We start from the raw sequence: 16681 nt of genomic DNA, 5'->3' as shown, positions 1-16681 counted from the left end.
ACTAATTTTTGCTACAGCAAAAGAGATATCTAGTCTTGTGACGCATAAATATTGTAGAGATCCTATAATAGTTCGATAAAGTTTTGGATCTTCAAAACTCTCTGAACCTGCAGACAACAATTATAACGAAGAAATCATAGGGGTTGGCATAGAGCTAGCTTGAGCCATCCCCAATTTTAACAATAAATCTATAATATATTTGGTTTGTGAGAGATGCAATTTTTTATTTTTAGTTTTGTGAATCTCAATCCCCAAAAAATAGCTTAAGTAAGCTAAATCTTTTAGTGAGAAAATAGTGTCCAATTTCTTAATCATGTCAGCCACACAATGTGAATTATGTCATCCACATAGCAAAGAATATAAATAATAGAATTGGTATGTTTCTTGATAAATAAAGAATTATCAGACTTGGCATTATTGAAATCGAAAGAGTACAAAGTAGCGCTTAGCTTAATGAAAAGTCCTAGAGAGATTTGTTCAACTTACAAACATGTCTATCAGACTTCTCTTCAAAGTCAATTGGTTGTGACATGTAGATTATTTGATGTAAATCCCCATTCAAAAAGGCATTGTTGAAATCAAATTGTCTTATCACCCAATTTCGAGAAAGAGCTAAGTTTAAGATCAGCCTAATTGTTGTAGGTCTAATTACTGGACTAAATATTTATTCAAAGTCAAAACCTTCTTCTTGGTGAAAATCTTGAACCACTAACCTAGCTTTATATTTGTGAATAGATCCATTAGGATGTCTTTTAATGGTAAAAACACATTCGCAACCTATAACTTTTGCATTTTCTGGCTTAGGCACTAAAGACCAAGTATTGGTTCTTTGTAGAGATTTAAACTCTTCTATCATTGCCTCTTCCCAAAAAAAATACTTAGAGAAACATGAGCTATTTTAGGAGGTTGTTCATCACTAGCTTTAGACAAAACAGAAGAAAAAAATACTTTTGGTTTAGACGAAATTGTTTTTGACCTTGTCATCATAGCATGAGTATTGTGATGAATAATGTGTTGTGAATGGTGTGATGTTGTAGAGGGTTGAGTGTTAAAAAATTCTATAGGGGGAAGAACCATGTCTATGTCAAAAGTGGAGTGCATAAGGCCTTGGTGTTGTGTTGGAGTAGGATTGTGGCTAGGATCAGAAGTATCCTCTAATTGATGGCTTGGATAGTCATTAGTTGTGACCGAAGGAACACCTTTAATTATGTGTGAACTAATCAGAGTGTCTTGTTCATTTAAGGTGCATGAATTTTGATGAGTGGCTGAAGTTACATTTGGAACAATAGTAGGAATATGGTACTTTGAAAAATAAAAAGAACTATATGCATCTGTCTTAGTTAAGTCAAGCTTGTTAGTATCAGATTTAGAGAGAAATTAGTATTTTTACTCGTAATAATATTACGGGAAGATAATTTTTTTTTAAATTATGGCCTATTTTTTCTGACAGTATAGATTATGCATGGCATAAAAGATTTATAAAATCAAACTACTTTTACAGAAAAAAGTCGTAGATTGACAAAAGTCTCTGTCTAAGAAGACCAAGATATTTGCAAATAAAAAATCAAATAATAAGATTTTTAGTTATTATTTTTATATAAAAAGTCTAATTTTTTATTAATAATTAATTTAAACATTTGTTATATAAAATTTAAAATAATTTAACGTGTATACTTTTACATTTAATTAGGTGTTAAGTCTGTTGCACAAATAGAAATAATTAATTTTTATACTTGCTATTTAAAAATAATATTTTTTTTCTGTGAATATAAAAATATAATTAGATATTAGCATAAAAAAATTATACTAATAGTTATAAAATTAACTTAAAATTAATTTTCTTTAAAACAATTGAATCTTGATTCTAACTTTTAATTATAACATTAGTATTCTCTCCAAATTATATGTAATAAATATTTGAAAGAAGAGAAATGAAAATAAAATATTTTGGAAAAATATTTTCTTTCAATTTTAATAAGAGAGTGTCATGTGACACATTTGATTATTAAATTAGATAGTAATATATGATACATAATATAGGTATATTTTAATTTTAATTTTTTAATTTTAATTTTAATGCAATTAAAGAATGTCATGTTGCACATTTTAACTGTTAAATTAGTAATTAATCATTGATATTGATAATGATATATAAAATAGATAGAGTGGTTGAAGGAATGAGAGAAATAGAGAAAGGAAGAGGGAGGGGGGATAACTCTTTAATTTTGGAGGGAAAGATTTGATTTTAACTGCAATGAGGGAGTGACATGTGGCACATTTTGGTTGTAAATTTAGTAAGGAGAGGGAAAGAATTCTTTAATTTTGGAGGGAAAGATTTAATTTTAATTATAATGAGAGAGTGACATGTGGCACATTTTGGTTATAAAATTAGTAAGAAGGATGGGAGAATTTCTTAATTTTGGAGGGAAAGATTTGATTCTAATTATAATGAGAAAGTGACATGTAGCACATTTTGGTTATAAAATTATATATATATATCAGAATAAGAAAACTGAGATTCATCAAATTTAACATTTCTAGTGATATATATTCATCCATTAGCTGATAGACATTTATAACCTTTGTAATTAGGGACATATCCAAGAAACACACACTTATGTGATTTATAGTCTAATTTATTCTTATTATAAAGTGTAAGAAGAGGAATACATGCACTGCCAAAGACTTTGAGAGATTGATAACCAGGTTTCTGTTTAAATAAGACCTCAAAAAGTTATTTTTGTGACAAAATAAGAATTGGTAACCTATTTATCAAATAAGTAGCTGTAATATCAACTTCATTCCAAAAAATCTTTGGCATTTGAGCAATGGATAACATGGCTAAACTCATTTCTATCAAGTTCCTATGTTTCCTCTCAGCTCTTCCATTTTGTTGGGGGATATGTGGACATGAAAAACGATGTTAAATACCTTCTTGTGCAAGATAGGTAGAGAATACTTTGGAAGTGTACTCATCGCCATTATCTGACTGTAAAGCCTTTAATTTGCAATCAGTTAAGTTCTTTATAAACTTTTTATATTGAATGAAAGCTATAAAAATTTGAGATTTGTGAGAAAGTAAGAAAGTATAGGTATATCTTGAGAATGCATCCATAAATGTGACATAATACTTGGTGGCAGTGTGTCCTAATCTCTTATGTACAAATCAAAAGAAGGAAGAGAGATAAAAAAAAGCTTTAGGACATGAATCTGTTTGTGAATGATAAGGGACAACAATGTTAGAAAACTGATATAAGCCTCCTTGTCTAAAACCTTGCAATAGAACCTTCTGGGTGGATTGGCATTTAACAAGACAATAAAAGACATGAAATTCAAAATAAATAAAGTTATCCTCAGCAAATTTAGATACCGAGATCAGATTTGTGGTTATATTAGGATAATGAATTAACTTTTGTAGAGAGAACCATCTTTTAGAAAATAAAGAATACAAAAAAGAGTGTCCAACATTAGATATAAAAATACCTATTCCATTATCAATTTGCAGTTGTTCTGGCCTTGTGTATTCAGATGATGCAATCAAGTTAGATTGAGACGATGTTACATGATGAGATGCACCTGTATCTAGATACCAAGCTAGGTTAGAGACAGTAGATGGTGCAACAAGAAATGCAGCAGGGTTATGAAAGGTATTTGTAGGTGGAGGAGGAGTGGATGCAATAGAATTCACTTGTGATGAAGTGGAAGCAGTCGATGAAAGAGAGTTGTAGTTGTTCATTCGAGTGTCTTGAATTTATGATGGCGGAGGAATCTGTTGGTCAAATCTATGAAAATATTGCCAAGCAATATGTCCAAATCAGGCACAAACTTGGCATTGAGGTCTTGGTTGTTGATAAAAAGACTTGCCACCTCTAAAAGGTCGACCTCCACCTCTCCCCCTTCCTCTAATCAGACTGCCTCTTATAGTATTTGGCATAGAAGGAAAAGAACTTTGAGTAAAATTATCTTGTATAAGAACATTATCTGGCTTTCTGAACTTATTCATTATGTCATCATGAGTCAATACCAGAGTTTACACTTCACACAGACTATGCATTTCAGGTTTTGCATTGATTGTGATTCAAAGACTTTGATAGTCTTCATTTAAACCCTCAAGAATAGCTTCTACATGTTCCTCTGTCGAAAGAGGGTAACCTAAGGCTGCCAAAGAATTAGAAAGGTTTTAAATTTTGGGATATAATCTTGAGCAGACATATCATGTTTCTTGACCAATTTGACTTGCGCTTTGAGTTGTTTGACCCTATACTTGATGGATTTCTCGAAATATTCTTCAATCGTTCCCCAAATTTCATGAGCAAAGATGCACCCAACCATTTTACTCTTGAAACCAGAATCCATAGAGGCGAGCATCCAGGGACGGATTTATGCATAAGCCAGTGGGGGCAACTGCCCCCAGTCAAATTTCAAATAATAGAGAGTAGTTCTTAGTGAAATGTCAAGATTGCCCCCATTATATAATTACTTTTGCCCCCAGCCCCAACCCAAAGCCCCAAATCCCTAAACTGTTCTTCTTCTTCTCCCTTTCTCTCCAAATTCCTAACTACTCCAGCCTCTGCCCTCCAAACTCCAATCCCCAGAATTACTGCCGCCAGACTGCTACTCCGCGTTTCTGCCGCTTCGTGGCTCCGCCAGTGTGGGCTGTGTGGCAGTGTCACTAGCTCCCTGTCACTTCACGTTTCTGCTCCCCGCGACTCCTTGTATCACCGTGATTCTCCTGCGTGGCTCCGTTCTCCGTCAGTTTCTCCTTGCATCGTCGCCACGCCGCGTCTAATGGTTCTCACTTCTCAGGTTCTACTTTCTTTTTCGTCACTGCTTATGATTTGTGTGGATCTGCCGCTGCGTTCCTCTTCTGCGTTCCTTCCTTTGGCACTCAGCAATTTGGCATCTGATTCTACGGTTCTGCCTTCTTCTTCAACAAACATCAATTTCTTCTGGACTTTTGGAGTTCTGGTTGACTGGTTTTTTATTCTACAATCCTCTTCTCTGTTACCGCTGGTGCCACACCGCTACTGGGTCATCCTCTTGGAGTTTAGTTTGCCTCTTGGTACATGATTGAGAACCCAAATCAACCTATCAACTTATCAAGAGTGGTAAACAACAAAAAATTCTCAAGTCTATCTTGTAACCAATTAATTATAGCATATGTATATTATAAATAAATAAGCTTTTGGGGTGGGGAATGGCCGAATGGGGATTTAGAATAAAGGAATGGTTTCATTGGTTTGTGATTGAATAAGAATCAATAGTTAAGAATCAATAGGTCTTAGGTCAGGTGGTATTGTGTTTTGTGTAATTTTGTTGGTTTTCTTGTTAAGTTGAAACAAGAAATTATGAGCAACTAACCAAATTCATTATGTTAATTGAGATTCAAGTTCTGTTGGAGTATTGTATTTTTATGTGACTAAATAATAATCAATAGTTAGCACATAGTTCATATACTTAATTCACTTAGTTGCTTCATTCATTTTTTTGCTCATTTGTTTCATTGTTTGATAAATGATAATTTGATATAGTTGGTTTAGAAATTGTGAATTTGTGATTGAATTTGTTCTGATGTAATTGATACTTTAGTTTCATTAATTTTTTGTTAATTATTTTGAATTAGAAATTTGGGATATTATTAGTTGCTAGCTTGCTACTGTTGTTAATGGATCAATTTTTTATTTATATTTTTATACTGAACTTCTCAATTTGAGAAGAATTGTAAATTAATTTTATTAATTAATTAATTTAGGTTTATAATTTTATTCTATTAGTAATGGAGAAATATTTCAAAAGAACTTCATCATTGGAGATTGGATCCCAAAACAATTCATCGACCTCTTCTAACAAGAGGAGGTTTTTAGAATTTGAAGTAGAGAGTCTCATAGCAGATCCAGAACAATGACCAAAGATTTCAGGTTATTATCCGAATGACAGAGACAAAGTTAGATGTGCATATTTGCAAAAAGGTCCTTGTCAACCAAGGACTCATGATTTTTCGCAAACTGCTTGTGGTTCTTCTTTTTGAAGATTTAATCCTAGTTGGTTTGATGATTATGGCAATTGGTTAGAGTATAGTATATCAAAAGATGCTGTTTTTTGTCTTTGTTATTATCTTATGAAACTTGAGAATGAAAGTGGCGATGCTTTTATAACCAATGGCTTTTCAAATTGGAAAAAAAAAAGGACAGATTACAAACTCATGTTGGGATTCATAATAGTGCTCATAATCAAGCTTGGAGAAAATGTGAAGCACTTATGAAGCCAAAACAACACATTAGTGCTGCTATTGAAAAATAATCTGAGCAGGCTAAAAAGAATTATCAAATTCACTTGACAACCACAATTGATTGTATTAGATTTCTTTTGCGACAAGGATTGGCCTTTTCGTGGTAATGATGAGACAGATGATTCTGTTAATCAAGGAAATTTTTTGGAACTTCTAAACTTTCTTACACAACATAATGAAGAGATTGATCATGCTTTTAAAAATGCTCGTGGGAATCTTAAACTAAGAGCTCCCTCAATTCAAAAAGATATTGTAAGAGCGGCTGCAAGTGAAACGACAAAAGCTATTGTAAATGATCTTGGGGATGAATTGTTTGTTGTTTTGGTTGATGAAGCTCGCGATATTTCTATTAAGGAGCAAATGTCAGTTTGTTTAAGGTATGTGAATAAAGAAGGGCAAGTTAGGGAGCATTTTCTTGGTCTTATTCATGTTTCTAATACTAATGCTTTATCTCTAAAATTAGCATTGGAGTCATTATTAGAAACATATAATTTAAGTTTATCAAGAGTACGTGGCCAAGGATATGATGGTGCAAGTTATATATAAGGAGAATTTAATGGTTTGAAAACTTTGATATTGAAAGAAAATTCTTATGCTTTCTATGTATATTGCTTTGCCCACCAACTTCAGTTAGCTCTTGTAACGGTTGTAAAAAAACAAGTTGAAATTGCTTTGGTTTTTAATTTGTTAACCAATTTGTGCAATGTTGTTGGAGCTTCGTGTAAACGAAGAGATATGCTTTGTGATAGTCAAATGACTAAGACAATTGAAGCATTACAAAGTGGAGAAATTTCTAGTGGACGTGGTTTGAATCAAGAAATAACTTTGAAAAGAGCTGGAGATACTAGATGGGGTTCACACTATGGAACTATACTTCGATTAATTTCTTTGTTTCCTTCCTGATCAATGTTCTTGAATATGTTGAAGAAGATGGAAATAATTCAGAACAAAGAGCTGAAGCATGTCATTTATTGAATGTCATTCAATCTTTTGAATTCATTTTCAACTTGCACTTGATGAAAAATATCTTGGGAGTTACTAATGAATTATCTCAAGTGTTACAAAGGAATGATCAAGACATTGTAAATGCTATGGCATTGGTTAAAGTGTCTAAGCAACGGTTGCAAACTATAAGAGATGATGGTTGGTCTCTTTTACTTGATGAAGTCTCATTGTTTTGTGACAAACATAACATTACCGTTCCAAAAATGGATGATATATTTGTGTCACAAGGAAGATCAAGACGCAAAGTTCAAAAGATCTCAAATTTGCATCATTTTCAAGTTGAGATATTCTATCAAGTAGTTGATAGATAACTTCAAGAACTCAATAATCGTTTTACAGAGGTAAATACTGAATTGCTTCTTTGTATAGCTTGTCTGAATCCAAGACACTCATTTCTTGCATTTGATAAGGAGAAGTTGATCTAGTTAGCTCAATTCTATCCATTAGAATTTTCTTCTACTCAACTTTTGGCACTTGATAGTCAACTTGAGAATTTCATATTAGATGTACATTCTAATGATCAATTCTCAAACTTAAATGGGATTGGTGCTCTTTCTCAGAAATTGGTCGAGACTCGAAAAAATATTGTTTATCCATTAGTGTTTCTTCTTTTGAAGTTAGCTTTAGTTTTGCCTGTAGCAACTGCATCAGTTGAAAGAACTTTTTCTGCTATGAACATCATAAAGAGTCGGCTTCGCAACCGTATGGGAGATGAATTTTTAAATGATTGTTTAGTGACATATATAGAAAGAGAGACGTTTGATTGTATTGACAATAAAAAGATTATTCAATCTTTTCAAAATATGAAACTCAGAAGAATGAAATTTTAAATTATTTACTATTGTAAATTATTTTATTGTTTTAATTTGTTAGTTAAATAATTTGAGGAATAATCATATTTTATAATACTATAGTATAATTATAAAATTATTATTATACTATATATATTTTACTCCCACTATTAAAATTTTCTGGATCGGTCACTGCGAGCGTCCATGAGCCAAGATTATAGTCATCCTGCCTCCACTGTTTGAATTGTTGAGATTCAATCCCAACTTGCTTATTTGCCGTGGAATCAAATTGAAGAGAAATTCGTGTTGGATGGAGATGATCTTCAAGATCTTGTTCTCAAATTGCAAAGAGAGCTTGTTGTTGCCAAGTTTTGTGATTATTATCACTAAGTTTGTCATTGTTTGGGTAAAAGGGTTCCGTATTGAAGAAATTTAAGGAAAAATTGTTGATAACAAAAGAGGAGGGAGGAGTGTTGTTGGAATTAGAATTGGCAGAATTTTCATTCGGGAAGCCATGAATCAAACACCTGAAGCTCGTAATGCCATAAAAGAATTCTTGCAGCGGTAGCTTTGATAGCAGAAAAGTAAAAAGATAAAAAGGGAAATAGAAAACTAAAAAATAGCAACATTGAATTGAGTTCAGAAAAACAATAAGTCACTAAAAAAATCTAAATAGAATTTTACTTCTCTACTTATATAGCACACTTAAACTAAGACTAGTTCTCTACAATTGTCATAACTAATCACCCTGATTCTTGATTATCTTGACTCTTTATAACCAAAGAGTTACACTTTTCGACAAATTCAACTTTATTTACCTAAATACATGTTTTCGAGTTGCATACAAAATTGGAATACAAATTGAAGTATTCTTTCTGAATCTAACACCTACATCGGGGTGATTGTATATGGTTAAAACAGTGCCCAACAGTGATAGAGGACTTGGTGATTGGTGATTCTAATAGGCTTCTCTCCACTTAATACAAATCCTGAACTTGAGGGAATAAAGAAAAGAAAAGAAAAGAAAGTCATTATGGAAGAGAACTGGCAGTAGTTTCTATGGAACTTGAGAATTGGGAAAGCACAACAGGAGCTTCTACATGCATCTTCATTTGATTAAACTTAAGTGCTAAAATGGGTTTTGATAACATCACATAAGTGCTGAAACTCTCATGATTTTCAGCTACGTCACTATTATGTTGTTCTCTCTCATCATTTGTTGAAGTTGAAGGGATTGCCCCTGAAACCTTCAATGGCTGCACTGCTTGCACCCTATATCAAATGAACACACGTAATTTAAATGCTATGTTTTGAGAAAATAAATTAATGAGTTTATTTTTCATGAATTAATTAGATGTTGCATATATCCAATAAGATTTGTTTGTTTAGATTATTGTTTAAGTAACAAGTTCACAAAGTAGTAACTATTTTTGTTAATATAATGTCATATAATTAAATACTTATAAAATGCTTAAATTTAGAGTTAGGATCAAATAACATCGGTGTCCATTTAAGTCAATATTACACCTAAAGAACATTTTCTTAAAGAAAATTTTTAAGAAATCAATCGTTGGATTGAAAAACATATATATGTTATAGATCATTGCTAAAAAATTTCATATCAATCCAAAATCATTTCCTACCTTTTATTTCTTTGAAAATCGACTAATGTATTCATTCAAAATATATATATAAACAAATGGCTCTTCAATTACATGTCTATTGATGTCTAATTTCGATCAAATTTGATATAAATAATCTTCATTACATGTTATGGTGATTCAATAAATTTTACATCTTATAAAAAGTTACAGGTAGTGTAATTTTGTTTAAATTGTTCCTAGTATCATTGATCTTAACTCTAAAACTTAAGAATAAATTTTAGTGCAGTTTCATGAGACTAAGTGACTAACTATGTTGTACAGAATGAATTGCTATGTGACAATGGATATGAACATAATTTCAGTATGATCGAAATGATTAGAGTAGTGCCCATTGTGAAAAATATGATGGAATCTTATCTCAAGTGATTTAGACAAATAAGAAGAAGATTGATAGAGCATTCACTTAGAAGTTAGAAGTTAGAAATATAGGGTCAAAGAAGAAGTTCTAAAGAGCATGCATAAGGTATTCAAGTGAAATTTATGTGTGAACGACCTCTATGTTAAGTTGTATAAAATTTCAGAATTGTAGCATTTGCAAGTTAAATACTAAACAAGTGAATAAATATTCATCAACTTTTGAGGTTTGAGAGAAAACCTGCATTCAATCCGGCAAGAGTACTTAAGGAGGTTGGGATTATACTCTGTACCACCACTGCAATTTTAGAACAAAAAGTGATTATCATTGCTTCTGACTTCTGACTTCTCTGACAAACTGAAATCTATATATTTCAAGCTTACTTACCTGAAACTTGGAAGCGACATTTTAATTGGAGGCCCCATCCAGCTATTGGTGCCTATGAAAGCCACCGCAATTTAAAATATTTTGTACATCAATCAATATCTTATTCATAAACTAATCACAAATTAAGGGGGAATTTAAAAGAACAAAACATAGTGAACAAAGCAACTCCTCAGCCACATTTCTTTATAGTTGAGACCGCATTTATGATAATGGGGTGTACTATTTATTAGAAACTCGTTTAAAGATAATGATGATCAAATAAAACCAAACAACATCGTGAGAAGCATCTTAATCACAGCATGTGCCAGTTGAAAATGCTTATTAATCATCAATTATTTTAGAATGAAAATGAAGGGGTTAAACTCCAAAGCCACGTGCACAAAAATTTTTTTCGATATCTCAATTGTACAACTTACGTGTCTAAGAATGGCAAAAGTATATTATATTAGTCTCTAAGTCTTTTTCTATCAACTGAATCATCACGCGGTTAGAGACTAACGTGGTGCACTGTTGCCAATCTTAGAGACATAGTTGGTGCAATTGAGATCTCAAAAACTATGAAAAAATTATGAAAAAATGTACCTCCCACATATATAACATAATGTAGGAAGCTCAGGGCTAGTGGAACCAAATGAGCAACCAAATCCACTCACCATCAGCACTTGTGAGACTAATGTTACAAGCATCTGCTGCCTCGAGACATTTGATTTTGATTACTTCAACATTTAGACCTTGATCCCTCTGATTATTGCATGAGATAGAACCAATTCCTATCATGTTCAAGAATCCACTGCTTCTATCACTAGATTCTCCTGATATTGCTCTAATTGTCTGTTTCAACAATAAACAAAATCATATATCCTTGGCCCAATTTGGTTTATAAGTACTCAATCGGATATTTTGTTAGGTTAATTGATAGTTATTTTTTAATTTATTTTTTCAAGTAAAACAATTAGATTTTTAAAAATTTTGTGAAGCACTTATAGCTATCTAAGGAAAAAAAAGAGTTATCAAGTATTTTAATTGTAATTTTTTAAAACCCATAAATCCAGTATTCAATTTTTTCAAAAACTTATTTGATATTTTTTTATTTCGAAGACTTATAAGTTTATGAATAAAATTTTCTCATAAACTGGATAGTTTTTCCCCTTAAAATCTACTCGCAAGTTTTTTCAGATTTACTTGTGTTATTACTTATTACTCTTAGTCTTTATTTTTCTTTTTTAATTGTAATTTATAAGATTAACAAACTAGATTTTGTTTTGGGCCTAATAAATGGGCAGAAAACCGAAATAATGTTCGGGTTATAACATCTTTCCTTCATTAAACAAAACACATAAAAAAAAGGTAAGCACTTCTTAGAAGATAAAAAATTTCTCTTACCAAAAAAAAAAAGAGAAAAAAATTCTACCTTGGAAAACTTGGCAATCTGACTTGGAAGACCCACTTCCTGTAAGAGAATGCACAGTTGATACTATAATCAAGCACAAATCCAAGATGAGGAAAAAAAATTTCAAGCACAAATCCTGACCAAAAATATGAAGATTAATTTTTACAACTATTTTGTACTTGTCCTCTGTTAGTCTGTTACCTTTCGTCCATGATAACAAGCATCATTACTGTTCACGTACACCCTCGTGGCCCATCTGTTAAGGTAAAAAAAAGAAAAAGAAAAAGAAAATTACTGCTATGTATGTTACTATAACTAAACCTAATTAATTATTCTCAAACAAATACAATCATAATTCATTAGATAGTAAAATTGAATAATAAAACAATAAATATTGCTAACTAACTATCTTTTTTTTAACTAATATCAGTCATTTTTTTTAAAATTATTTTATTTATTTTAAATTTTATATCCTAAATTATAAATTATAAATTTTAAATTACAAAGGTCTATTTAGAAAGTTTTAAAAATAATTTTTTTGAATTTTTGATTTATGAAAAGTAGTAGTATTAATGTTTGGAATAATTTTTAAAATTAAATTGCAGCTTTTTAAGAAGCTATTTAAAATCTTATACAGAAGTTAAAAAATGACTTCTCTTATAATACTACTACTTTTTATCACATTTTTATAAAATAAACACTTTTAAAATTAAAAATTTAAATAAAAAATAACTTATTTATAAACTACTTTTAATATAATTATTTATTATTTAAGCTATTTTTCCAAAAAGAGTTTAATTAAACTGTTAACCCAAACTAAACCTAAGTCGTTTTTCAAAAATTTACTTAGATTACGAAAATTTTCGAAAAAATAGTGTTAATTTAAAATATTTTTCCTAAATCATATGTAGTATGTGCTACACGTATTCCAAAATCAATCATCAATTATGCTTATGCAGTTGAATTTTTCGGTACTTAAATTTATAAATTGAGAATAACTCTTGTAGAAAAATTTCAAATTGGTCTTCAGACTTTTTTTTTTTTTGTTGAGTGAACAATTCAGTTTTTAGTCTTTATTTATCCCTTAATTAGTTCCAAAATTTATAAATGATCTAGATTATTTTCTAAATTTACAAAGAGCATATGTTAGTCCTTATTATTTCATACTTTTACAGGTTAGAAACAAAAATTGATCTATCTCACAGTTTGTAAATTTAAAAGCTAAGAATCTAATAAAGAAAAATGAGAAATTAAAATAAATAAATATGGAGCAATTTAGGATTTTGTAACTTTATTTTCACGAGTTGAGGGGTGTGATGAATGATGATGAAGGGGTAATCAAGTGTATGCATTCATACCACTAAGATAAATGTAGGTCCTTCAGTTCCCGAGGAGCTGTATTAGCTCAGCCACCACCACGTCAATGTTGCAATGACAAGTGACAACCATGCATGATTGCAATGAGGTTTCAATTTTATAATATTTCATTTGTTATCCCACTATTGCTGTTGCCTCTAGGCTTATCAACAACATCAAGCCAATCCAATTCTGATTGTGAAACTACCACAACATTCGTTACTTTGAAGCAACACCCTATTTACCTTCTCCACTTTTCATGAAATAATAATATATTTGAGATTTTGCTGTGTGGCTAAAATTTTTATATATGGATAATTTTAATGTGAAATACAAAAATATTTGATGATTTTGGTGTTCTACAGGGTTGTGGTAGTAGCACAAAACGTTACTAACGTTTTGTAATAAAAAATTTTTTTTAATCATCAAAGAACAAAACGTCACTGACGTTTTGTAATAAAAAAATATTATTTTAATTATTAAAACACAAAACGTCGCTGACGTTTTGTTAGAAAAATATTATTTTAATTGAAGAAACACAAAACGTCATTGACGTTTTGTAAATGGCCATAGTTGTGTTCAACACACAATTTGGTTCATGATAAAGGATTTCACCTCTAGTAATACAATATTAAAAAGAAAAAGTTCTTTGCTGTGTGCCTTCAGAATACATATTAATGTTGTTAATTACGAAAATTTACATAAAAAAGACACAGATTAGCTAAATTTTAATAATTATTAGGATTTAGTTATTTTGTATTTTATAATATTTTAAAAAAAATAGAAACTGAGAAGCAGAAATTATTAAGAGACAAAAATGAAAAATCAAAAATTAAATTAACTCTCAGTATTTTATTTGATTTAGTGGGAGTAAGTGCAACAATGAGGTGAAAGATTAAGAGTAGAATAGAGGTCAGTTGGAGAGGTGATGATAGTATAAAGAGTAGAATAAAAATTTGAAAAGTTAGATAAGAATATTTTTAAAAATAAATATTATTAAAATTTTAATTTGTAATCTAAAAAAATTTCAGTTTCCTATGTCCCACTTTCTAGATGTATTAAAGGGTTTATAAGAAAAGAATACGAAAAGAAAAACCTTAAAAACTTTTATAATGGTCTAATTCAATGAATTAAAGATTCAAAATTTAACCTTGTAATACAACCCCCATTTAACTTGTATCATTGAAGTGGCAATAGAAAAAGAGTTGGAACATACGCACAAGATGTTGGGCGGTTCCAGACAAGTCCTGCAATCACCACTAGCTGCTATACATATAATAACAAAGATCTAGTGTTAACAATACATTGAATTAGTCAAGTGAACAACAATAATTGATGTCTTTTTCTTTCTAATTGGGTTGTTGGTTGGTTGCATTGCTTAAAAAATGTTAAATAACCATGTGTAGAAACAAAACCATTCTAAGGCCAATTTTCAGATACCATTTTTGTACAAGTTGTCTGCATTGATTTTTGTCTATTACTTTCACTAAACATGTGGGTACTAAGAAACTCAAATTAAAAGTGCATGTTCTAAAGGCTAATTGTTTAATTTTACTGCTTAATATTATGTACCAAAAAGTAAGATATTAAATCTATCACACACACACACACACACACACACACACACATATATATATATATAGGTAATTGATTGATTTAGTAATCTCAATTTTTTATGTATATATAGTATGATTGTATTTTATAAATACTACCTTTTTTTAGGGGGGAAAAACTCACTAATGTGAATTTCATTAAGTTAAATCTTGGATGGTGAATTTTATTCACTTCAAACTGTAAACGAGTTAGTTTCAATAAAGCTTTTTTCATTATAATGAAAGATAAAAAGGAACCCAAGATAATTATAATTTTATATTTGTCTTGAGTTTGAGTCATAATAAACCAAATTTTGAAATTTTTTTATTAAAATATTGGTTTTCTAACATTTTCGTTTAAATAAAAAGATAAAAGAGCAAGAATGAGAAGTGAACCGTACCTCGTCAAAGACACCGGCGGGACTGTCCTCATAGCTGGCTAGAAAGAAGCCACCCAAAGTGTATCTGTGTCAAGTAATAATCAATGCAACCTCTGTTTAATTTCAAAGTTTAACGTAATTTACAAGTCTTATCAAAATTCAGAAGATTTTAGAATGATTTTACAAATCGCCTAAAGACTCAAACCCATAAAAGAATTGCTGCATTTATAATCTAAAGAGAGGAAATTACAACATTGGACCTACCCAAAAGCTTCAACCAATTTGAATTCTTTTGGAATGTATCTTCTAGCTTTCTCTGCCTTCACAAGATGGAGTTGATACAAGGCACTGATAAACAAAGAAACAGAACAGTTAATGACAGAAACAATTCCCGTTTCCCACAAATTAACAACACTTAGAGAAAGATTCATTGTTACAATTTTGCAGACTTAATTAATTACCTTCCACTAAATACCCATGGAGGCTTACCATACCCAGATGAAGAAGATGATTTTGCTTCTACAGCTTCCATAAACTCTGAATAAAAACAGAATGCAAATAATCATTCATATATTATATATGAATAATAATGCATGTAATTAGAGAGCAAGAAGAACTTAATTATTACCTTTAAAGAATGGAGGAAAGGGAAGTTGAAGAGAACGAAGAAGAGGAGAAAATAAAGAAGTGGCAAAAGGTGTAAGGGGAAAGGTACGAAGTGAAAGTGTGTGGATAGAGAGAGACCAACAACACTACTTTATCCAATTCCAATTAAACAAGGCCGTAACTCATTGGCGCCAACAGAATTTCACAATACAGGACAAGTTTTTAGATATGCTTCCATCTTCAAATTATATTTAACTGTCTTGAATATTAAGGGTAAAATATATATATTTTTCAAAATTGTTAAAAATTTCAAAAATATCATTAAATTTTATTTTGTTTTAATTTTATTTTAATTTTTTTTATTTATACCAAATATATTCTGTATTGATGCATCAATGGTTGATTTTGTGCCTCTGAAACTTGTACTTGTCCTCCAGATTATCAATTTTGTTCTTGAACTGTTATTATGTAGGACATTTTGTTAATTATTTAATTTTGACCTCACTGTGGGACTAAATTAATGTTAAATAAAACTTTTTTGGATTCAAATAGAACATTTTAAACCTTAAGGACTAAAACAGAATTACGCCCAAACCTAAGGGACCAATTTAATACTTTACCCTAACTACTTAACTAGTGTCAATAGAGTTTTATCCTTTTTTTTTTTGTAGTAGCCATTGATGAGTACTGTGTGCATAGAAAAAATAAAGTACATTATATTCAAAATTTATTAAATTTAATAAAGCAAAATACTCGAAAACCTCTATTCTTTTTATCTGAATTTGAATTATTTTATCAAACATGATTATTTATTTTTCAAAGAAGTCATGAGATTTTTTTACTTCCGAAAACTAAATTATGAATAC

General features: G+C 30.4%; 1 protein-coding gene and 1 pseudogene across 4 annotated transcripts; one reads left to right on the top strand and one right to left on the bottom strand.

Moving 5' to 3' along the window:
• LOC110265292 lies at positions 5777 to 7192 on the top strand (annotated as a pseudogene).
• Positions 8745 to 16009, bottom strand: LOC107613590 (protein NEOXANTHIN-DEFICIENT 1). Of its 4 annotated transcripts, XR_002352385.1 has the most exons (12): positions 15838 to 16009; positions 15671 to 15746; positions 15474 to 15557; positions 15231 to 15294; positions 14454 to 14503; positions 12083 to 12137; positions 11903 to 11941; positions 11145 to 11322; positions 10492 to 10543; positions 10298 to 10401; positions 9984 to 10201; positions 9832 to 9938 (listed from the first exon to the last, which is right to left on the bottom strand). XR_002352385.1 is itself a non-coding variant. In XM_016315666.2 (11 exons), exons 2-11 carry the CDS (start codon positions 15739 to 15741, stop codon positions 9117 to 9119), a joined length of 891 nt encoding a protein of 296 aa, XP_016171152.1. In that variant the 5' UTR covers positions 15742 to 15746; positions 15838 to 16008; the 3' UTR covers positions 8745 to 9116. The 4 variants fall into 4 exon arrangements, 3 of the variants coding, with proteins under 3 accessions (XP_016171152.1, XP_016171153.1, XP_020965009.1); XM_016315666.2 differs by lacking the exons at positions 9832 to 9938; positions 9984 to 10201 and adding an exon at positions 8745 to 9357 and having other exon boundaries at positions 10345 to 10401; positions 15838 to 16008; XM_016315667.2 differs by lacking the exons at positions 9832 to 9938; positions 9984 to 10201 and adding an exon at positions 9097 to 9357 and having other exon boundaries at positions 10345 to 10401; positions 14454 to 14500.

The sequence above is a fragment of the Arachis ipaensis genome, chromosome B08 (assembly GCF_000816755.2).
Source record: "Arachis ipaensis cultivar K30076 chromosome B08, Araip1.1, whole genome shotgun sequence".
Taxonomy (NCBI): domain Eukaryota; kingdom Viridiplantae; phylum Streptophyta; class Magnoliopsida; order Fabales; family Fabaceae; genus Arachis; species Arachis ipaensis.
The sequence above is the reverse complement of the archived record's forward strand: the minus strand, read 5'-3'. Positions and strand labels throughout refer to the sequence as shown.

Excerpts from the sequence above, each read along its gene's own strand:
- LOC107613590 (XM_016315666.2), bottom strand. The coding sequence starts at position 15,741 with ATGGAAGCTGTAGAAGCAAAATCATCTTCTTCATCTGGGTATGGTAAG. Across the intron at positions 11,323-11,902 it reads AGATTGCCAAGTTTTCCAAG|ACAATTAGAGCAATATCAGG; the intron begins GTAGAATTTTTT and ends TTGTTGAAACAG. Across the intron at positions 10,402-10,491 it reads ATGTCGCTTCCAAGTTTCAG|TGGTGGTACAGAGTATAATC; the intron begins GTAAGTAAGCTT and ends CTAAAATTGCAG.